The 21,593-nt window shown below is 56.6% G+C and overlaps 9 protein-coding genes across 9 annotated transcripts; 4 read left to right on the forward strand and 5 right to left on the reverse strand.

The window, feature by feature from the left end:
• Window positions 1-1,508: 1,508 nt before the first annotated feature.
• B0H64DRAFT_418655 (uncharacterized protein) lies at window positions 1,509-2,709 on the forward strand (the record flags this gene model as incomplete). The annotated part of the gene is made up of 2 exons (XM_062805331.1): window positions 1,509-2,221; window positions 2,280-2,709. The coding sequence occupies 2 exons, from the start codon at window positions 1,509-1,511 to the stop codon at window positions 2,707-2,709; spliced, it is 1,143 nt and encodes a 380-aa protein (XP_062658490.1).
• Window positions 2,710-4,342: 1,633 nt separating this feature from the next.
• Window positions 4,343-6,304, forward strand: B0H64DRAFT_199429 (uncharacterized protein). The gene is made up of 3 exons (XM_062799224.1): window positions 4,343-5,104; window positions 5,191-5,727; window positions 5,795-6,304. Exons 1-3 carry the CDS (start codon window positions 4,657-4,659, stop codon window positions 6,217-6,219), a joined length of 1,410 nt encoding a protein of 469 aa, XP_062658491.1. The 5' UTR covers window positions 4,343-4,656; the 3' UTR covers window positions 6,220-6,304.
• Window positions 6,305-6,564: 260 nt separating this feature from the next.
• On the reverse strand, window positions 6,565-8,518 carry B0H64DRAFT_362732 (IEC3 subunit of the Ino80 complex, chromatin re-modelling-domain-containing protein). Its single transcript, XM_062801774.1, has 2 exons — window positions 8,108-8,518; window positions 6,565-8,044 (listed from the first exon to the last, which is right to left on the reverse strand). The coding sequence occupies exons 1-2, from the start codon at window positions 8,326-8,328 to the stop codon at window positions 6,976-6,978; spliced, it is 1,290 nt and encodes a 429-aa protein (XP_062658492.1). The 5' UTR covers window positions 8,329-8,518; the 3' UTR covers window positions 6,565-6,975.
• Window positions 8,519-8,689: 171 nt separating this feature from the next.
• Window positions 8,690-10,103, forward strand: B0H64DRAFT_402295 (metal-dependent protein hydrolase). The gene has a single exon (XM_062804221.1). The coding sequence runs from the start codon at window positions 8,819-8,821 to the stop codon at window positions 9,902-9,904; it is 1,086 nt and encodes a 361-aa protein (XP_062658493.1). The 5' UTR covers window positions 8,690-8,818; the 3' UTR covers window positions 9,905-10,103.
• B0H64DRAFT_199488 (uncharacterized protein) lies at window positions 10,027-10,609 on the reverse strand. The gene has a single exon (XM_062799225.1). The coding sequence runs from the start codon at window positions 10,489-10,491 to the stop codon at window positions 10,150-10,152; it is 342 nt and encodes a 113-aa protein (XP_062658494.1). The 5' UTR covers window positions 10,492-10,609; the 3' UTR covers window positions 10,027-10,149.
• B0H64DRAFT_199500 (camp-regulated phosphoprotein/endosulfine conserved region-domain-containing protein) lies at window positions 10,610-11,586 on the reverse strand. Its single transcript, XM_062799228.1, has 2 exons — window positions 11,317-11,586; window positions 10,610-11,189 (listed from the first exon to the last, which is right to left on the reverse strand). The coding sequence occupies exons 1-2, from the start codon at window positions 11,350-11,352 to the stop codon at window positions 10,728-10,730; spliced, it is 498 nt and encodes a 165-aa protein (XP_062658495.1). The 5' UTR covers window positions 11,353-11,586; the 3' UTR covers window positions 10,610-10,727.
• Window positions 11,587-12,313: 727 nt separating this feature from the next.
• On the reverse strand, window positions 12,314-15,087 carry B0H64DRAFT_199498 (uncharacterized protein). The gene is made up of 7 exons (XM_062799227.1): window positions 14,611-15,087; window positions 14,259-14,554; window positions 14,036-14,199; window positions 13,868-13,974; window positions 13,063-13,815; window positions 12,816-13,009; window positions 12,314-12,752 (listed from the first exon to the last, which is right to left on the reverse strand). The coding sequence occupies exons 1-7, from the start codon at window positions 14,793-14,795 to the stop codon at window positions 12,391-12,393; spliced, it is 2,061 nt and encodes a 686-aa protein (XP_062658496.1). The 5' UTR covers window positions 14,796-15,087; the 3' UTR covers window positions 12,314-12,390.
• Window positions 15,088-17,187: 2,100 nt separating this feature from the next.
• On the reverse strand, window positions 17,188-18,614 carry B0H64DRAFT_199552 (Alpha/Beta hydrolase protein). The gene is made up of 3 exons (XM_062799229.1): window positions 18,282-18,614; window positions 17,462-18,209; window positions 17,188-17,397 (listed from the first exon to the last, which is right to left on the reverse strand). Exons 1-3 carry the CDS (start codon window positions 18,502-18,504, stop codon window positions 17,337-17,339), a joined length of 1,032 nt encoding a protein of 343 aa, XP_062658497.1. The 5' UTR covers window positions 18,505-18,614; the 3' UTR covers window positions 17,188-17,336.
• Window positions 18,615-19,877: 1,263 nt separating this feature from the next.
• On the forward strand, window positions 19,878-21,449 carry B0H64DRAFT_199684 (RTA1 like protein-domain-containing protein). The gene is made up of 3 exons (XM_062799230.1): window positions 19,878-20,542; window positions 20,598-20,772; window positions 20,830-21,449. Exons 1-3 carry the CDS (start codon window positions 20,072-20,074, stop codon window positions 21,441-21,443), a joined length of 1,260 nt encoding a protein of 419 aa, XP_062658498.1. The 5' UTR covers window positions 19,878-20,071; the 3' UTR covers window positions 21,444-21,449.
• Window positions 21,450-21,593: the final 144 nt, after the last annotated feature.

Here is a 21,593-nt window from a genome sequence, read left to right on the forward strand (position 1 = left end):
AGGTCGATAACGCGCGGTAGGAACGGCTAGCTGGATTCTCGCTTGTGGATTCCACCCCTATCCGTCCCAGTCCGGCGTTGCTCGGTCCCTGTCGGTGCGAGCACCCGGATGCTCTCTTTGCTTGAAGTTGGGGCAGAAGTTGCCTGGGCTGTTCGTGAAGAGACAGGTGGATTACTGATTTACACATGCCTGCTTGACTGACAAAGACTCTCCGGCCGGCGCCCCCCGTCCGCCGGGCTAGATTAACGCGACGTGGCCTTGCTTTGTCCGCGGACGAGGCTCGTCCTACCCTCCCGAGCATCTGCCACGCAAGTCCCACCACTGGCAAGGCTGATGAGGATCGAAGCTCGACCGGATAGTGCCATCAACTTACAATTCCTGCATGCTTCTGTTGCATCGAGCTTGGAGTCTTGGCTGCAGGTCCCTGAGTGCGCCCCGCCAGATGATCCCCCACCAAGGCGAGCCGAAGACGTGCGTAATGTTGGCGGCTCGGCTGGACAGAGGATATTCCCGTTATCCCATTCAGGATTGTTCTCTGTTGGAGCCTTTGTGGTGCGCAGCCCGCCTCAAGAGCTAGAGTGCTATCCATGCGACTGTCCCACACCGAGGACCGTGAGGGTACTCCGGACCACCCTCCGCTTTCCCACCCATCTCAAGCGGCGGGTGCCGGCCCCCACCACCTGGTGCTTGCAAGAAACCCCTTGTTCTGGTTTCCATCCTTCTGTTTTTCTGGGTGTTTCCGGTCATCGGTGTGGCTGTGAAAGCGACGTCTGTACTGTCAATGTCTCGTGATTCAGTGTGTGGTGGTGGGGGGTTGTGAGGGGGCAGTTCCAAGGACCTCCAACCAAGCCCAGCGCCTCGCCCGATCTCTTGCGATGCATGGCTTGGGAGAAAAGACATGGACCATCAGGCTGGGGCACCTTCTGTGCTGTGGAATCTCTCCTCTCCTCCCCATTCGACGGGCGTTTGCGAGTTTCTGCGACCTATCCCACCCCCCGTGGCCTGATGCGTGCCGCGGTTTTCCTTTTCCAGCAACCTCGATGCCGGCCCCGTTCGCCTTACCTACGGTGAAGAATGTGTCATTCCGCCTCACTTCGCGCACTACCCTCGACAGGGATTATTTTGTGTGTGTTGAGGTCATTAGTAGCGATGGAGACTTGTCCTAAGTATCGCAGGGGGGTTGGTATTTATTTCGAGGCATCCTCTTCGATTTGTTTCCCATCCCCTCGCATATATGGGCCGGATCACGTTTCCGTCAGATATATATCACACATAAAGAATACTCAGGCCCTCCACCGAGGACCACGCCTTTCCAGCGTTTAGGACCTGTTGGTGCCAACAACCCGCCGCTTTCTTTTTTCAAGACCCGACCGGTCAACAGTACGGTCAGGGCCTGGCATCGCCACACGCTTTTACGACTCGCTATAGCTCCGATGGCGTCGCATCCAGACTCTTCCTACCCTTCGGCCTGGGAAGCCCAAGCCGGTTTCTGGGATGGCTCGGCCAGCATGCAGAGGAGCGACTCCCAGTCCACCGCTTGCACTTTCGACAGTAGCTACACAACCAGCACCGTGGTATCGGGATACTCTTCGGCCACCGATTTCTCATCGCTCGAGCCCACCCTTCCGGAAGATGGGAGCTACCGGGACGCACAATCGTATCAGGACTCATACTCCATTTGCGAAGTAGCGGATGCCAACCATATGCTCTCTGCTACCGGATCACAGTACCAACAAAGTGGGACACAGCTACCCCAGGGGTTACAACTTCCCAGCCCCCTGCAACTGTTCACCACACAGGCTGCCAACGAGGAAGCTGCCTGGCAGGCGACTCTGGCAGCAAATTCTTTGATCATCGATCAACAAACATTCTCGGATGGCGGCCCATTTCTGGTCACGTCCGAGGCAGTCGAGGAAGCTTTACGGAGGCATCAGGATCAGGGCGACGAGGAACCGGTCCGCCCAGCAGTCCAGGATGTCCTTTACCAGCAACTGTGCCTCCGGCTTGGTGATACCGACCACTTCTACCCTGAGATCATCCGGCTACTGCAAGAGGCCGCCTACCAGCTCCAAATACGGCTCCAGGGACCGAAGGTGATCGAGATATGTTTCTACGCCATTGCCGCAGTCCTCGCCGACATGACCGGTGAGCCAGAAGTCGACAACAACGACGTAATCTTGGGGCTGGCTGTTGCTCGTAGCCCCAACCCGGCGCCAACACAGTGAGCCGCATTGGCCCTCTCCTGAAGTGCCGCACGCTTTGCTGACGAGATCACCTAGGGCCTCATCATCGGAAAAAGGGAAGTTCAAGTGCCCGTTTCGTGGGTGCACGAACGTGGCCAGTCGACAGGCGGACTCAGATCGCCATTACCGGATCGTTCACCTCTCTGATGACCAAAAGAAAAGGTTCCTATGCGATTACAAGAGGTGCGGCCGCCACACCGCCCCCTTTTTCCGGCAAGACCACTTTCGAGATCACCTCCGGGAATACCACAAGGAAGATCTCCTGCGGCGCGGCAGCAAGGGCGACGAGGAGTGGTGGTCGTGCCGTAACCCACAAGCCATAATCAACGGCTGGTGGCGTTGCAGCCGTTGCCTCATCAAGGTCAGCGTCAACAAGCACGACTTTGCCTGCCCCAAATGCAAGACCCGCTGCGAGAAGGAACGGCAGCAGTACAGGATGGCGATGACCGCAAGTACCGAGACATGAGGCGGCTACATCAAAGAGGTTGACACGTTACGTCAATTCCCCCTCTATTGCTGGTGTTCATCCCGTTCCTCCCAGTTGAAGGTGTCTTCACTCTTGGCTTCTGAGCAGGCTCTTCTTCCTTTCCAATTTTTCTTTTTTCTTTTTCTATTACCTTTTCTTATCGATTCTTCGTGACTGTTCAACACCACGGTTCTTCAGGTTTCCCCATTCTTACTGTTCTTCGTTGTTCATGGTTGTCCTTTTCGTTACCATCACTGCCGGATGCAAAGCAGGCGACAAGTCCAGTTCCGAGTGGGGCAACGCCGGGGTCTTGGCCGGGCAGCTCTGGGGAGGGCATTCCGTTCACTATCGGGTAACTTCCATGGCGTTATTTTTCGGTCTCGATCCTTCTGTCATTCACTTCCATTCGTTCGAGGGGTAAGGCGTTCGGGACTTGCGGTTTGTGTGACGATGACGATGACACTGGTGGGCAGGTATAGGCGCCCCAATCTTTTCTTTTTTTATATCCTGCAGACTCCAGTCCGATGCTTGCTTGGCAACGACAGGAGGCTGCAGAGACCACGTTTTTAAGGCGGATGAAGAGCTGGTTGCATCATGCAAGCAGATGCCTTCTTCTCACCTGGCCTTGTGCCATCTTCGGCCCGGCAAGGCTGTGTATCAACGTTGTACGTTTTCTTGATTTGAAGTCGGCGTCTAAACGATAGAGGGGATCGGCTGCGGTCTGAGACAATGCTCTCACCGTCGAGCCAAAAGAGAAGATTTAAATTCATTGTAATGACGGGAATATTCGAAAGATGGACGATCGCTTGGGGCTGTGCTGTCTCCTACACAGTCACACAGTAGACAGGCGGTTTTGGTCAGCTTTGAACGGGAGAATTGAGGTGGGGTCCTCGCGTTTAGTTCTAGGGCCGACGAGAGAAGGCCTGGCGAAGTCGTACAAGCAGAATATATTTCCACCAGCAGACCGGAAGAGGCAATTGGGATTTCCCATAACACCCGGAACAGCTTAAATGTCGAGAATGTATCATGACGTCTTAATTGAGACTGATTTTCTGCGGTTGTTGTTGCGTTCAACTCCGATCTGTACAAATAATATCCGGTGATATCCGTTCCTTATCGCCGCCGGCTCGGCCCACGGGTGAGTTGTTTTCCAGACGAACCCCGCAATCTGCCATGCTTGCGTGCGTGATCCCATCCATGCAGGGTCGCATGGGACCAGGGTCAGTGTGGGGAACCTGCGTTCCAGAGCCTCCGGTCCACTCCCCTCATGCCCCGCTTCCCGGAAAGAGTTTGCCCATGTGTCATCGAGCACCCTTCTGTTCAATCAGTGCGCGTTTTAGCTGATCACCTATATCGGAGCCGAGAGCAGAAGCAGACAACAACCTGCAATAAAACGGGAGGACTGTCACAGGTCACAGCTCGAATCAGGCTGTGGTTGATTGAGATCCCAGTGTCTCAGATCCCCCACTTGGACTTTCTCACATGTACATATATCATCCCACTGATCGCCCTCGATCCACAATTTTGAACCACCCTGCTAACCTCGCCGCCTCCAGCTCTTGAAGAAGACCCCGCCAAGCCAAACCGACCTTTTGTTGTGTTCGACCATTGCAGGAGAGCACAATCCTCGACGGTTGGCACCGGGTCCTCCTAGTCTCGGGCTTTCGTGCAGACTCCCGCCCATTCTTGACTTCCCCCTCTGCCGGACGCAGTTGCCGCGGCCCACCCGACACATCCAATCAAGAGCTTCCTTGCCCCGAAGTTGAAGTTGCTTCCTCGGCTCTCGTTCACCGGGCATCTCTCTCACTTGCCAATTCCAGCTCCGAAGGCCCGAACTGCTGTCTTCGAGCGGACCGATCCGGCGCCTCTCAGCAGCCCGGCTCTCCTGCCTATCTCAGCATCACCTTTTATACATTTGCCCTCCCCCCCCCCCCCCTTCTCTCCACCATGTCGCCGTCTACCGCAGCCTTCCGTGCTTCCCTCCTCCGCACATCCGCCTACTCCCGCAACACCTTTAAACCGGCATCTAGCGGTTTCCGTGTCACACCCGCGTCTTCCGTGCCCCGCGCCGCCCCTGTTTTCGTCTACTCTCTGATCAATCGTCGCACAATGGCTACCGACGCCCCCGCCAAGATCAAGGTCAAGAACCCCGTTGTCGAACTCGATGGCGATGAGATGACCCGCGTCATCTGGAAGGATATCAAGGAGAAGTTTATCTTCCCTTACCTGGACGTCGACCTCAAGTACTACGATCTCGGCCTCGAGTACCGCGACGAGACCAACGATCAGGTTACTTTGGATGCCGCCGAAGCCATCAAGAAGTACTCGGTGGGCGTGAAGTGCGCCACCATCACCCCCGACGAGGCTCGTGTTGAGGAATTCAAGCTGAAGCAGAGTATGTTGAGCCCAGGAGCTGCCTTTGGCTGCAGTGACTAGCTGAGTAAAGTGCCGAGAAGCTAACCTGGATTTCTTTGTCAACAGTGTGGCTCTCGCCCAACGGCACCATCCGGAATGCGCTCGGCGGTACTGTCTTCCGCGAGCCCATTGTCATCCCCCGCATTCCTCGCTTGGTTCCTGGGTGGAAGAAGCCCATCATCATTGGCCGCCATGCCTTCGGCGACCAGTACCGCGCGAAGGACCTCGTCGTCCCCGGCCCGGGAAAGCTCAGCATGGTCTACACCCCGGCTGGTGGTGAACCGCAGGAGATCGAGGTGTTCCAGTTCAAGAACGGTGGCGGCGTCGCCCAGACCCAGTACAACACCGATGAGAGCATCACAGGCTTCGCCCATGCAAGCTTCAAGCTCGCTCTTGACAAGGGCCTGCCCTTGTACATGAGCACCAAGAACACCATCCTTAAGAAGTACGACGGCCGCTTCAAGGACATCTTCCAGGACCTTTACGAGGCGCAGTACAAGGCTCAGTTTGAGGCCAAGGGCATCTGGTACGAGCACCGCCTGATCGACGATATGGTCGCTCAGATGGTCAAGAGCAGCGGCGGTTACATTATGGCCTTGAAGAGTAAGTTGGCAGTCCGAATGTCGTTGTCCTTCCCTTGGTGGAAAGGAATGACTAACCGAGCCGGTAGACTATGACGGTGACGTTCAGTCCGATATCGTCGCCCAGGGCTTCGGCTCTCTGGGTCTGATGACCTCGGTCCTTATCACCCCCGACGGCAAGACCTTCGAGTCCGAAGCCGCTCACGGCACCGTTACCCGCCATTACCGCGAGCACCAGAAGGGCCGCGAGACCTCGACCAACCCAATTGCCTCCATTTTCGCCTGGACCCGCGGCTTGATCCAACGTGGCAAGCTAGACGAGACTCCCGAAGTTGTCGCCTTCGCCGAGGGCCTCGAGCGTGCCTGCATCGACACGGTCGACGTCGACGGTATCATGACCAAGGACTTGGCTCTTGCGTGCGGCAAGTCCGCTCGCGAGGACTACGTCACGACTGGCGAGTACCTGAGCGCCGTCGAGAGGAGGTTGAAGCAGAGCCTGAAGGAAAAGCTCTAAGGGACCAATGATACCAACCGATACCATTTCCGGCTGTTAGGATTTTACAGGATTTGAACCACAGGATATCTGAGATTTCATTCCGTTTATTGGTGGCCATTTTCACAAGGGGGACGATGGTCATACCTGGGTAGATGTTGGAAGCAGGGCTACCTGATTTTTTGGGTGTTCATATTGGACATCGGAGTACATTTCTGGATATGCATGCTCGGTTCTGCCGGGCGTGCCACAATTGCCCGTCACCAGCATTCCTATGTATATCCCGAGTGCTGAGGGTTAGGACATAGCAGTTTCTTGTATATAAAGCGGCTGGGAGAGCCAAAAAATACAAGTAATTCCCAACCCGTTTAACGTCACGCAATCGCATTCCTTCCAAGGAGCTCGACCGACCCAAGAGGGGAGTGAGTCGCGTGGTTTTTACCGCGCTCATCAGACGGGATAATCGATGAATTGCAGAAGACACTTCCACGAACATCAGGATACTGATACAAGCTAGCAAAAAGGGAACGCCTCGCCCGCGCCATATGTCGCTTTACTACCAGAAACCTCCAATCTAAACCCCGTAATCCATATTATCCCCAGTCACCGTCTCAGCTTCCAAACACCAGACAGAAATGCCTGGTTATAGCCCTGACCGTCCGACATGAACCCCCCCAACCCTTTACCCCATGCGGTTTCGCAAGGCGTCCGGGTCGAGAAATGATCTTATCAACCGCGTGAACGCCAAGCCACTCCCATCATGACGGTCGGGTAGAATCAGTCATCATCACGTCTCCCAGACCAAGCGGCCCCTTCACTTTTCCTCGAGCCCTTCGCCGACGAGCTCCTCTCCGAGGCCGCGCTGTGTCCCGACCAAACAGTGGCCTCGCTCTTCCGCGGCCCCTTGGCCGTCGGCGTCCGTTCGGCGCCCTCGCTCTTGCGCTTCTTCTTGGTCGGCCGACTCGAGCCGCCCTTCGGCCTGTACCCGGGGTCGTCGTCCACGACCCTCTTCCGCTTGCCCTTGCCCACGACACTGCCGGCGCCCGCCGCGCCGGGCGTTGCCGCACCGCCGCCGCCTCCGCCGCCGGCACCACCATAGCCGGGCTCGTCGTCGTTGTCCTCGAAACTCTCCGTCGCGGTGGCGGTGGCGCGGCCGTGCGCGGCGCTGGTGCGCTTGGAGCGCGCAGAGCCCGTGCCGCGGGGCGCGCGCTCGCCCTTGCCGCGGCGGCCGGTGCCGGCGCCGGCGCCGTGGCCGTGCCCGCCGTGGCCCTCGTCGGCGTGCTCCTTGCCGCCGTCCTTGTCGTGCTCGCCGTCCTGCAGGAAGGTCTTGGGCGCGTGCTTGCGCAGCCAGTTGTAGACCGAGGTCGGGTTGCGCACCGCGAAGTCGCGCTGCGAGTCCTTGGGGTTGGGCCGGTCCGCGTGCGCGAGCGGCGCGAGAGTGGGCAGCGGCACCGCGTCCGTCTTGCCCGTCCCCGCCGCCGCGTCCTCGTTGGCGAGGTGCGCGTCCAGCTCCCAGATGTAGTTGTCGAGGTCGTCGGCGGTGAGGAAGGATGGCGGGTGGGACTGCCCCTGGGCCGGGTCCGCCGGTGAGTCCCGGCCGGCTTCGAGGTCTGCGAGCAGCTCCGGGAAGCGCTCGGCGGCCGACGAGAATCTGAAGTGTGGTACTTCTTGGAGGAGTTTCTTGTAGGGCTTGGCTGGTGTCTGGTCGGGCGGAGGGGTCGACGGCCGGTCGAAGTCTAAGAAGAGCGCGGTGTCGTCGGAGGGGAGGTCGACCGCGAGATCTATTTGCTTGTCGGGCGGGATCTGACCCGAATTGTTGACGTCGAGAAGGAGATCGAGTAACCGACTGATAAAGGGTCAGTAAGTAAGTCACGCCGTCAAAAAGGGGATTGATGGCGATGAAGCGTACTCTTTCTGTACGGCGAGTCTCTTGGCAGTGGCCAGCGCCTTCTGTTCAAGCCTGTGAAGTTCTTCGCCGTCGTGCATCTTTTGGTCGAACATGATGCGCATCTTACGGTATTTCTTCTTCCATGACCGGTAGGTGGGCTTCTCGTCGGTCATTCGGACGTCGCCAGAATCATCCTCGGCTTTGACCTTCATGTCGAGCCGGCTACGCGCAGCGACTTCCATGGGTGTGGTATTTGGGGGTGTGTCAATTGAATAGTTGATGAAGTTTGGGGTTCGGATTTCCGTTGGAGATGCAGAGTTGATGAATAATTTAAAACAAGGGCGTTCGGGCTGGCGGCCTGTGCGGATTCGCGGCTGCGGGCGAGGGAGGGACAAAAGGCTGAGCCGTTGATTGTCATCGTGTTGGATGGCGCGTTGCACCCCTGTATTGGAGTCCGGTGGTTGAAGGGATAAGTAACGTAACGATGGAGAGCTTTTCGTTGTGATTACCGTACTTACGCCGCGTTGGGTACAATACGCGGTGTAGCAGGGGGTAAATTCGGCTTTGATACAGCCGGTTCCAGACTTCAACGACAGTTCCATTGCCGAATTATGGAGAACTCCAAAGCACCGTTCACCCCTCTGGGAAACCCCCCCATAAGTCAAAAATAGCACAATATTTTCCCCGATTTCGACCCTCTCTTTAGTACATTACACCCGACCAACCCATTGCATGTTCCGAACATTCGCCCTCAAAATGGCTGAAAACGCAGCAAAACGGCTCAAGACCGACAATGGCGTGGTCGCCATCGCCACACACAACGGCCACTTCCACGCCGACGAGGCGCTGGCCGTGCACATGCTGCGCACGCACATCCCGACGTACTCGGGCGCGAAGCTCGTCCGCACGCGCGACCCCAAGCTGCTGGAGGAGTGCCACACGGTGGTGGACGTCGGCGGCGAGTACGACGCGGCGCGCAACCGCTTCGACCACCACCAGCGCACCTTCGCCACCACCTTCCCCGGCCGCGAGACCAAGCTGAGCAGCGCGGGGCTGGTGTACATGCACTTCGGGCGCGAGATCATCGCGCGGCGCCTGGCGCAGGCCGAGGACAGCGAGCAGGTGGGCATGGTGTGGCGCAAGATCTACGAGAGCTTCGTCGAGGCGCTGGACGCGCACGACAACGGCATCAACGCCTACGACTCGGCCGCGCTCGCCGCCGCGGGCGTGCAGAAGAAGTTTTCCGACGGCGGCTTCACGCTGGGCGCCATGGTCGGCCGCCTGAACGGCAACTGGAACGACCCCACCCCGGAGGACCCCGCCGCGGCGCAGGAGGCCGAGGACAAGCGGTTCACGCAAGCCAGCCAGCGCATCGGTGAGGAGTTCGACCGTGACCTGGATTATTTCACTCAGGCTTGGCTGCCCGCGCGGGAAGTGGTTGCTGAGGCGTTTAACGGACGGCAGGAATTCGACAGCCAAGGTCGTATCATGGTGATGAAGCGCCAGTCGGCGCCGTGGAAGGATCACCTTTACACCTTGGAGGGTGAGCAGCCCGAGGGTAGCCAGGTGCTCTACGTGCTATACCCGGAGAAGCCGGTCCCGGATGCGAAGTGGAGGATCCAGTGTGTGCCAGTCGCCAAGGACTCGTTCGAGAGCAGGAAACCACTGCCTGAGGCGTGGAGGGGCTCCCGTGATGAGGAGCTGGATGGGATATCCGGAGTGAGCGGCTCCGTTTTCGTGCATGCCTCGGGGTTCATCGGAGGCAACAAGACTTTCGAGGGTGCCCTTGCCATGGCAAAGAAGGCGCTCGAAATCTGAGGGGTTCCACAGATGTGCCCAAGGTGGCTCTGTCGCTGCCCAAGCGGGCCGTTCCTGACCATCAGGCGTTGGGCAGCTAGACGAGCGAGGCTGCGACGCCAGGGCCGGGAAATCTTCTGGGGAAATCGCCGCAGCGCTTCGCCAGTTGACTGCCCAACACGGTCGCCGTGGAAGGATGCCTCACCCGGTTAACTCCCCATCGAGGTCTCGCCAGCAAAACGATGGCCTTGAACTCCATAGGCTTGCTATCGACCAAGAAAGGCTAAGATACATGTGATACAGATGGTACTGAACAATAAAACCCAATCTGAGGCTGGCCCTTCCATGTTCGTGTCTCTCTCCCCGTGCCCAAGTGTCCTAGAGCCCATCGAGCGCTCTTTCGCACCCGGCTCGTCAATCTCGGCTCTGCTAACTGCCGCAAACGGCTCGGCGGCCGGGGACCGGCGGTCGGCGAGGGAACGATCGATGTCGGTTTGTTGGAGGGAATAAATGATGCCAGAATGCTTCGTGGACCCGCACCGGCAACGGAATAAGTACAGAAAGCAAGACAGTCCTAGTCGGATCCCCGTTATCCGCGAACCTCTCATGTCATCATCATCAAAGTGAATCAACCCAGCCCAACCCAACCCAACCCAACGCCATAATCATTTTCGAAGTTTCGTGGTTCCCGATCAGGGCGCGCAATTTATCGGTGATACCTCAAGGTACGTTTCAAAGAAGACGTAAAGCATAGCCTGGTTCTCCGAGCGCAAAACAATCCCCCGAAAGCAACGAACGCAGCATGTCATGTCCCGTATTCTCGAGCTCACTTCGCTCACTTCGCTCACCGGCGGACAGGGAGCTCTTGTTGCTCGCCAGCGGCCACTTGGGTTGTTTCTTCGGATGCGATAGGGGACTGTTCCTGCTGCTGCTGCTGCTGCTCGTCAGAGGTCTTGTTGGCCTCGATGTCTTCGGCGTTGGTCTCGCGGTTCAGAAAGCTGCTCTCCTTCACGGGGCTGCCGGCTTGCAGACCGGGGTGGTGTTGGTTGTGGTGATGGGGGTGTAACGGGCTGCCGATGCCGTTGGGTCCGCTGATCGGGCTCGAGAGATGGGGGATGTTCTCGGGGACGGGGTGCTGGCTGCCGACGGCGCCCGTGTCGACGCTGTCGCCCTTTCCGGCCTTGCTCATGGCATAGTCGCCGCTGTCGAAGTACTTGCGGTCCTTGAGATGCTTGGCGAAGTGGTCGCTGCGGTTGGGGAGTTTGCCATACAACCGGAAGAGCCGCTGCTCCTCGGGAGAGAGGGACTGCGGGGTCGAGTCATGTTAGTACGGGTGTGGCAACGGCAGCTCAAGGCAGCTTTATTTTATACCCCAGCGTTCAAAATGCCTACCGCACTATGCTGAGAACGGTAAAACAGAGTGGGCGACTCACCTTGACGTCGACCTTCTTTGCCTGGTGAGGATTCATGGTTGCAGCGTTTCCCAAAGCCGTACCCGATTGAACGATCGATTCGCCCGTCAATCAAATGCTCGTGTTGTCTGCTAGTTGCGGACGAACACCGCTAGGTGTGTTTTGTTAAATCGAAATGGCAAGATTCGTGAGCCTAGCTATCGTGTTGTTGTTCTGTAGACGACTTCTGTGAGGTGAGGGGCAAGAGTGCGGTTAGGAGGAAGGCATGAAGGTGGGATGGCCAGTGATGGTGCAGTTGAAAGTGGGGAGTGGAGTTTGAGCTTGCGAGAGCTTGGTAGTCGTTCACTAACACTAATGACCAAGTTAAGCGGGTACCCAGCCACTCCAGCTGAAACAAGCTCGGTGGATGGTGTTTGAAATGTATGCTTCTTTAGGATAATCTGAGAGGATAAGTCGTAGGAAAACGTCACTATATTACCAACTATATAGGTAGAGAAGAGCTGACGTCTTGCTTTCAAAACACCCACTCGTTGTTGACATCATCTCGGGTTGTTATGCTGCGAGACGCCAATTCATGCGGTTGCTGGTGGGATCCCTGTCACCTGTGAATTCGTTACTGCGGAACTTATGATTTTCTTCCAAGGAGGATCGAGCCGCTCAGATCGTTTAATGATCCTTGCGCCAGCAAAAGCCTCCTCTCGGCATGTAACGACCGGAACATCCCGCCCTTCCTCTTTCCTTCCCGTTGTGGCAATATCCAAACCGCCAATCATCGAACCACAACCGGACCATTTTGAACTCGGCCTTCGCGAGTTAGATGGGTTGCCGTGGTTACTCTACTCGAGCCGCGTCGCAAATCGAGCGAGAACCAGCCTGAGGCCATGGTCTGGGACAAAGTACTCCCAGAACGCATCGATACCCGTCTCTATTATTCATGTCTAGGGGAAACACTCGATGGTGGTAATTGTCTGAAAGAAAAAGAAAACTAGCACCCTTTGGATCTCATGTGGTAAAACCTTTGGCGTTCAAAACTTCAAATCAATGCAAACTCTCGACAGCCAATCCATGGCCAGTACCTATCTCGTAGTTCGGTCCTTACTCATGGGACAACGCTAGCAAAGCAAACAACCCCCCCTGCACCGGTCTCGCAACAAAGTACGGCCCGTTCGCCGGATACCCTCCCGTCTCGGAGTCGTACAGGTCGGTCATGGCCCGATCCGACGTCGTTGTCCCGACCCAGTGGGCCAGCTTGGAGATGAACATGTCCCGCGTCGACTCGCTGGCCACGGCGGCCGCAAACATCTCCCAGTCTGACTTGGTCCACGTGTGCCGCGTGTCGAGGGGCACGCCATACTCTTTAGCGACCGTGGGGTAGAAGTTGCTCTGCATATCGAAAATGGACTGGTCGATGAAGTTGAGGTTAAGCAATCTGTCGGCATAGATGTTGTAAAGGAGGCCTGGACCGAGGCTTAGTATTCGGTTTCAAACTGGAGAAAAAGGGGTAAAAGGTGTTTAAGTACCATGACTGTCGCCGTCTCCATAACTTAGCGTCGTGTGAGGGGGCTTCGCCTGGGAGTTGATGCCCAACCCTTTCCAGCCCTCCAAATATCTATCAGCTACCTCTCCGAAGGTGTCATCATTGTTGGTCAGCTGAGCAATTTGAGACATGGCCTTGAGCCCGATGATGCCTTTGATGGCGAGATTGGTCTGGTTGCTACACGATGTTGGTCAGTAAGCGGCTAATTTCCGAGACGGAAGACGACCTACGCCAGAGTTCCCGCAAAGTCATCAGTGCTAAGTTGGTTCGCTGGAATCAGAGACTCCTCCACCAGGAATTTTGCCCATTGCGACAGGATGGGGTAGTGGGCTGAGAGGTAGGCGGTGTCACCAGTGCGTTGAGCATAGGCCAATGTCATGATAACCATGTTTCCACACTCCTCCAGCGGCATTGGTTCATCGTTTCCAGCCGGGTAGCCCCTGGCTACGGGGAACGTTCCGAGATCGTGCTCAGCATAGTCGTTCGGGTACGCCCCGCTCTCCTGATTCTCGAACAGCGGGTCGAGCAAGTACCTTCCAAGCGTCGCGTTGAGATACATGAAGATTGGATAAGCAGGGAAGATGACGTCGACAGTTTGGATGTCGCTGTTCGAGCTGATCTCCTTGAGAAAGATATACGGCTTTGAAGGGGTGCCGGCATATTGCAGCGCTCCAAAGGTCTGGCGGACGGCGAGTGTGGTGAGGACAGCGTAATCCTCTCCTGCAGCACTCTCGGAGTCACTCCGTATCCGCTGGTCCAGGGCGGAGGACACTTCGTTAGCGTGTTGATAGTCGTTGTAAAAGGCGACGAGCGCCGAGATCTCGTCCTCATAGTATGACGACCAGAGCCCCGGGACCGGCTCTAACTGGCCGGTCTGCCCGGCAAAGTGAATGGCCTGATTCTGGACCAAACCGAGGGTGAAGACTCTCTCCACGTCGTCTGATTTCACGTCACCCAAATCGTGGGTGAATGCGAATACCGGCCTGGACTGGTCAGCCGGTATCTTTATAGGCCTCGTTCATGAAAGGGATGTACCATTTCTCGCTCACTGGCCGAAAGTTAGACTCTTTGGTGTTGGTAAGAAGCCCGCTGTCCGCGAACTGGCCTCGCACCGCTGTGTCCTGTCCGATTTGCCAAGTCGACTATTCCGGGTTTGTTAGTCCCATCACGCTCCCCATGTAAGGCATAAACGGGACAGCTTACACCGTCACCAGCGCGCGTAGCTAGGTACCAGTTCCCCCAGCTAGCAATCTCACTTGATTCCCTAAACTCCTCTTGGTTTTGACGGAAGAACTTGTGGTAAGCGATCTCCCCGGCAGTGGCGGTATCCCACTGGACAAGTTGGGAAGTATCTCCGCTAGCCCATTCTAAACATGACGTTAGCAAAGTAAATATACCACAGGCCTAGAGAGGCGGAGAATGGTACCTCCAGAGACATCCATGTAGACTTGGACCCGGTGGGATGCCCCATCGGCTGACTTTGCCTTGGCAGAAATGTAGGAAAACTGTTGTGATTGTCGCGCCATATCGTCAGGGTAAACCGGGGACAGGAAGGTGACGGTCAAGGTGACTTTCCCATCCACGTCAAAAGTGAAGATGCTTTTGGTCGAGGTGTACTCGAGCGACACCTGGTTGACATGCGCCGGGCCTGGTGCTCCGCCCATCCAGTTGTAAGTCACCCCATCCACAGCTACCAGGCCTTGCCAGCCCAGGACGTTGCCCCTGTGTATACAGTAAGTTACATGTAGTCGGAAACCAAGAGAGCGAGCGCCACTTACGTCCAATGCCGGGGCCAGGCGCCCGGGAGGGTAGCCCCGGAGCCCCCCTGGAGCCAAGCGTTCACATATGGTGACCTCACAGCCAGGGGCACTGCTGGTGGTTTTGCTGGCGAGAATGAGGAGGCGGCAGCAACAAGATTGGCAACTAGAGCCAACAGCGTAGCCAGAATCGTTAGGGGCCACATGGTTTAGCACGAGAATAATGCGGTATGGGAGTAGTTGTTGTTGGGAAAGTGAAGAATGAGAAAGGGTCGGAAGCAAAGGGGGTTCCACGGCTGCTAAGAAATATGCTCGAAATAAGAATGGAATTCGCAGGGCACGCCGAAACGCGGTCTCCGAAGGGTCCAGATACACAAGGGACCCGGCTGATGAGTATCCGGAAGTTGTAAGGGGAAGGGCCGGGACGGGAGGCCGGGGCCTTTTGTAAACGGCCAGCAACATCGGAGAAGTGGCACAAGACAGGCAGGCAGGCACTGGAATAGGGGGCAAGATTCACCATGCGTGGTACAGCAGCAGCAGCAGCAACAGCAGAAACGAGCAGTGATGGGCTCCCTGGGGGTTCCGAGGTACTGTACACATAACAGCTACAGCCTGAGAAGTTAAGGAAGGTGTATCTAAAAAGAGAAGGTGACGAGTGGTAGCAAAACACATCTTTCCGTCGATTACAGTGGCATTTCGTCCGAGGGAGAAGTTGAATATACCATACGGGTCCTCTGTGGGAACCATTTGAAGGGGTGTCTTCGGGCGGCGCGGGACCTGCTCATGGGCCCTAGGTCGGCATGCGCGATGTGGGACAAGAGACGAAGCTGGTGTCCCACGCCAAGATTCCGGGTACGCCAAGTGACATGACCACGCGCATACCACAAGGGATGGAGTTGCCGAAGGGGTTTGTGTAGTTACACTTAGAAGCATTCCAGCCGCCGCCCGAATGACCCAAATGACGTCCTCCGCCCATGTCTTGGGATCATGGGAATGGCTGGAAAATCGGGTAAGAAAGCTGAAGAACGACGGGCCGGGGGAGAGTCCCGGCACTGTTAATGGTCATCTACATTACTGCTTGGGCTATCTGAAGTGGAAAGGGTCCGGGACTTGCCGAGGTGAAAACGACGGAGAGCGGGGAACGGGGACGGAGGGACACGGAGGATGCCCCCGGAACGCCGGTCCAGCGACTGCCGGAAGGAGCCCCGCCTACCTACCTACAGTGCCTACCGAACGAGATAAATACATAGGTAGGTACCTAGGTAGTTACCTACCTGCCTACTCGATGACCGCCGTCGCGGAGTCTTCGAAAAGAGGCTGCGGAATCCGAGACATGGATGTGTTAATCATTGCAGCTCGGGTTGAATGAGGCAGCTTGGGACAAAAAGGTTGCTACCGCCTTAGGTACTGCCGATGATTTTCCCTGATAACTTGCCCGGAACCATTAGGCCACGAGGATAATGAATGGAGAAGCGAGAGGGGCCGAGATGGTTGGGAGGAGAAAAGCACCAAGAAGGATGTGGAAGGTGCCGTGAAGTTGGCCAAACGAGGCGCCATGCTCGGTCGTGGTGTGGTGTGGAGCGCAAGCAGGGATCGCGATCGTCACTTGCAAGAAGTTACGCTATTCTTTAATTGGAAGTGCCCATGACGATCCATTGCATGCACGGACCCATGCACACACGACCCCCCTCAACATCTCTCGATTCTCCCATCGCCATCCGCTGACAGCCAACGCAACATCGAAGCCAGGTCACTGGGCCGAGACGGTGTTACGTTAACGGCGCAAGCGCCACACCGCCTGCTAATGGATGCGCTACTTGCGCAAACGTCGAAGGAAGGCACAAGCTTTGGGTGCCAAGCGTCTTGTCCAGCTCGTGTGCCTCGCAAGCACACTTCGGTACTTCGATTTTGGTTTCGTTGACCGTCAGAATTCGGTGAAGCAACCGAGGTTCAGACCTTGTTTGACCGGCCTTCATCGCTGAAGCCGTGTAACATGCACATCTGTTGCGCCGCTGGCGCATAAACAAGTAGAAGGCCAACAGCAAACTACGCACAGCCGCCGTGTGTGTGCCTGGCGGATTACCGCCGAGATTCGATGTCGTGATGCATGGATGTGAGACTCGAAGACAATGAGAAAGTCTCAGCTTGGATGTATTGTCTGCAGATACCTGCGGGGTGCAGCCAGTCTGCTTGCAGGTTCTGATTGGCACAAGGCCCGCGGTCTTCTGTTTCGTTCACCCCCGCTTAAAGCTGAAGACCGTTTTGGCTCTATCCTATGTGCCCGGCTGCCGCGAGTCCGGAGCATGTCTAGGACCGATCAGATCGTAAACTACGTCTTTCGTCTTGGTAAGGGAGCGCAATTCCCCGCAGGCGCCAGCTGTATGCCGTGAAACAGCGGCATGGAGTTTGCACTCGGTGTCCCAAGCCACCACGTGTCTGTGCTTCCAAGGCAGCGCCGGCGCTACAGAATGGAGAGCGTTTATAGCGGTGAGACCACCGGGGGTTTGGCCTACAATGTTGTTTCCTGCTGGTGACTACCCGTTTGTTTGTTAGCAGAGCAAGAAAAGCACGAAGGGCATAAGAAGGGGACCTACAGCTGGTTCAGTCCCGGGCCTTCTTCTGCACCCGGTGCAGCTACCCGGAAAGGCCCCAAAGCGTCTAGCCGGCGTCGGGTGGCCTAGAAAGGCTGGCGAAAGCAGTAGTTGCCTAGACTTGAAGTGGTCTTGGGATATGAACCCTGCGTTGGCCTACAACCCTTCCTCAGCCAGCATATCACCAATGTCGAGATAGAAAGCCACTGCATTAAATCTACAAAAACAGCAACATGTTAGATTAGTAACCCCAAGGCAGCAGACAAAGGGACAAGACCTACGACGGTGGGTGGCCCATCCACTTTTGCACTGTAAATCGAAGCCTATTGCTCCAGTTGATCAAGTCGAGATGGTTGACGCCCAGTAGGGTCCCCTTGTAACTACCCCATTTGCTACTCTCGACACTGACGAGGCCGTCATTTGGCCCCTCGCGCTCTTCAATCACGCGGTGAGCGTGACGGAACGGGCTCAACAACGGCGGTTTGTGCTTGACCGTGGCGCCGTACGAAAAGTAGCGCACCGTCGGGTTGTTCGGGGTCTTGGGGTTGAACTCTTCGGCCATGTACTTTGTCGTGAGCTGGGCAAAGGCGTTCGGCTCCCACCCGGTCGTCCGCTCCCAGAGATGGTATAAACGAGGCAGATAATTTGGCCCGATGCCGTCGATGAGATAATCGGCAAAGGGACTGCCGTGGTGTGGGGTGGCCACGGTGATGAGAGACTTGACCTTGAAGCTGGTGGGTTGGAGTTGAGAGATCATGTACCGGGCGTCCAAGCCCCCCATACTGTGAGCCACGATGTTGACGCTCTTGCCGTGCGCTTGGGCTTCGATGTCCTCGGCCAACTTGGCGGCCCGCTTCTCGATGGAGCCGCTTGGGGGCACCGAGGCGGTGATGACTTCGGCATGATTAGCACTGAGAGCTTCTCTGATTCCGTGCCAGTAGTGAATGCTAGGCAGGTAGGATCCGGCCAGCTTCAACTCGGCGAATCCCAACAGACCATGGGCAAGTACGATGGGGTGTTTGGGGGCTTCTTTGGCGCAACGTGTCAGCCTCCATTCGACTGACAACAGTGCGCATCAAGACTCCCTCAGGGGGGACATACTGTAACTGTCCCTGAGCAGGGCATACTCGTCGGCTATCTCTTTGCCCAGACCCTTGATCCGCGCGTCTGTTGGTGCAAGATGGCGGCAAAGAGGTGCATAGACGCCCAAGTGCCGTCTTGGACCTGCAGACCGACAAATCGTCTGGTTTCCTGCATAAGGGCGGACGGACGCGACAGGATCAAGCCATGACGCGGACCGAAAAGCCACTGGCAACCTCTGCATTGATCTGCCGTCAACTCCCTACCTCGTTAACATTAACACCACCAAAAAAAGGGAGAAAAGAAAACCAGGGAGAAAAAAGATGAGACAAGCTGCTTCACGTTTTAGAAGCTACGAAATAACAATGCACATGTAAGTCTCCTCTGTTTTCGTGATATTTTCGTGATAGTTTCTTTTGCGGTGCTTCCGTTTTCCTTGATTCGAGATACCCGGCCGCCGGCTCATGGGGGAAATCGGTCAGTTCCGCCTGCAGATGCGTGTTGGTGACAATTGGCTCAGCCCAGCCCAGTTCTGGCAGGAAGCGATGACGATCTCGCAAGCACAGTATGTATTACGAGTGCAAAAAAACAATATTCACTGTGTTGATCTACCCTTGGCATGGCAATCATCAGCTGCCTTCTTTCACCTCCAGGCAGTTGATTGGAGCCGAACAAAACAACTTCATCGCTTCAACCTCTCTCGACTCACATTGCCCCGCAGCCTTTCTCTTGCGAGTTGCTTGGCTAGGTCATCGTTCGCTCGAATTTGACGCGACTGAATCAGTCGGCTGCACGCAGCGATATCGACGTGCAACACTGCAACCACAACTGCGGCCGGAAAGAATGCGATAACCAGCCCCCGCGAGCCCTGCTTTGCCATGTTAGGTAGCCATACTGTGCATAATGCGGCCCCCGAACCCCCAAACAAGGTTGTTTTTGCCGGCGACGGTCGGCTTCGCCAGACCTTGATCATCCTCAGCCGGTAACACGCTCCCGATTGGTCCTTCAAGGAGCATGTGCGGTGGCGGTCGAGAACCAACAACCAACAACATTCTCACTTGCATCGCAGACGGCCAATTGAGCGCGGTTATGGCGCGTTGGAGCCTGCCTTCCTTGGCTATCAGTGACCGCAACGATGTGGAAAAGCACAGTACGAAGTATCGGTTGACTCCCGAGTGCCCAGCCGGCCGCCAACGGCAAGGCTGTCTGCTTAAATCCCACCTCGACAAGGACCTACGTAGCGAACCTTCTTGTCGGTTTGGTGGCTGGGCCGGCTGCATTGTGGTTCGGCGCATTTCTTCTGCGCCCATCGGATACCAGCATCATCGGGACAGCCGGGTGCGGGGGCAGAGACATACAGAATCGTGATGTTGTGATGCTGCTGTGGAAGAGGCAAATGCCTTATCCATGGGATGGCAAACATGTTCTCACTACCGAAGTTCGTCGGGTTTGACTAACCGGCCGGACTGCCGGCCCCCCGCCGAATTTCTTAGACACCGGGCCGAGGCCACGGCGTGGTCATTATCGTCCTCCTCTAGGCCCCCTGTCCCCCCTCCAGCACCAAGCCGTGCATGTTAAGCGCCCTGCGGCCTAAGTGCCAGACTGTCGGGGCCGCCACTTTACGAACACGTCCCGCAATGCAACGATAGAAAACATATTTACACTCTTCTGTCCTGCCTCCTCGCTGAACGCCCATCTCAATGACTTTCTCGCCCAGGCCTGTATACCACTTTCTCGCCCGCGTCGACTGATGCCCGGTCTACCTCGTCACCATCGTTGAGGGCAAGGGCGTCTCCACTCCTCCATATACCATGCTAGCTGTCGGGGACTGCTCCGGTGAGGCTTGCCCTATCCCGCCGGGCTCTCTGCCGTACGGAGCGACACCGGCAGGTAACGCCTTTATGCTTGCTGCCTTCGCCGCCCTGATTCTGCCCGTTATATACGCAGGATTTCGGTACAGAACGCTGGCACACACCTTTCTGCTCCTGGCAGCACTTGCATTCGAGGTTGTTGGTCACGTCGGCAAGATCTTCCTAGTCGCCAACCCGACTAGTCACGCCTATTCCGCCGTCTATCTCATGGGGACACACTGGGGCGCCATCTTGATCGGATCCGCTACGAACCTGATCCTTCCCCACGCCTTGGTTATCTATGGCGAGGAGTTTCGCATCGTGTCGGATCCCGTCTACCTGAATATCCTCTTCTTCGTTCTTGACATTTTTGCCCTGGCCTTCCAGTCCGTTGGGATAGGATTTGCTTCCACGGCTCACACGGCTGCCGAGGTTTGAAGCCCTAGTGTCCAGAGATATGGGTCGTTTGCTTATTTCCCCTGAACAGGTTTCCCAAGGCGCCAGTATTCTCCTTACCGGCCTTGCCATTCAAGCGGCCAATCTACTTGCCTTCTTAGGAACATATCGCTATTTTCGGTACAAACTTTCCCATCGCCGTTATATCCTCGACGACAGATATGCCTTCGTGTATCAATCCCGCCGGTTCAGATATTTCATGGTTTGTGTGTTTAACCCCTGCTTAACAAAACCACAACCGCCTGTTAACACTCACACGATAGGCATCCAGGTGGTTTCGTTCCTGCTCATGCTCAGAACGTCAGTACGGATCGCCATTTTCGCCGACGGCTTGAACAGCCCATTTGCCAGCTCACAAGTCACCTCGTTCCTCCTCGACGATACCCCCGTTCTCGTCGCGGCCCTTATCCTCGCCGTGTGCCCCTCCGGTAAGGCCTTCGGGGCTGCTTGGGCACCAACATCCCCCATGGCCACCTCCCCCGACAGGCCGGACACCCTCCCCCTGCGACTCCGACGGCACCGGCGGAACCGAAGTTCCCGCATCGACAAACGCGTCATCTCGCTCCCATACACATCTCCTTCCGCATCGCCCAGGTTCAGCCCGGGGTACACGCCGAGAGGGGGGATGACACCGGGGCTCCCGGCGCACCCTTCGCCGCTTATGTCGCCGCGGAATAACCCGGTTCACCAGCGAGCTCCCTATGATCTCTCACCCACCCAGGAAGTGCCGTTTATGGCGCCCCAGGAGAGCCCGGGTCTTGATTCCGCCATGTGGATGACCACGCCGCCTGCTGATCATGGGAGGAAAAAAAGGACGAGGGCTGGCTCTGGGCCGGAGGGGAACCAACTGGTAAAAGGGGATGCTCTATGGAGTTGATGAGGTTGACGTTAGATAACAAGACACGACAGTGGGATGCTATATTCTTTGGGGCTTAAACTGGGGCGTCGGGTGTTCTTTGGGGTGTTAGATTGGGGGCTTCGGTTGTATCTTGGGAGTGCTTCACCGGTGTGTGGCGTGTTTGGAGTT

This window comes from Chaetomium fimeti (genome assembly GCF_033439085.1).
Source record: "Chaetomium fimeti strain CBS 168.71 chromosome Unknown B0H64scaffold_5, whole genome shotgun sequence".
NCBI lineage: Eukaryota > Fungi > Ascomycota > Sordariomycetes > Sordariales > Chaetomiaceae > Chaetomium > Chaetomium fimeti.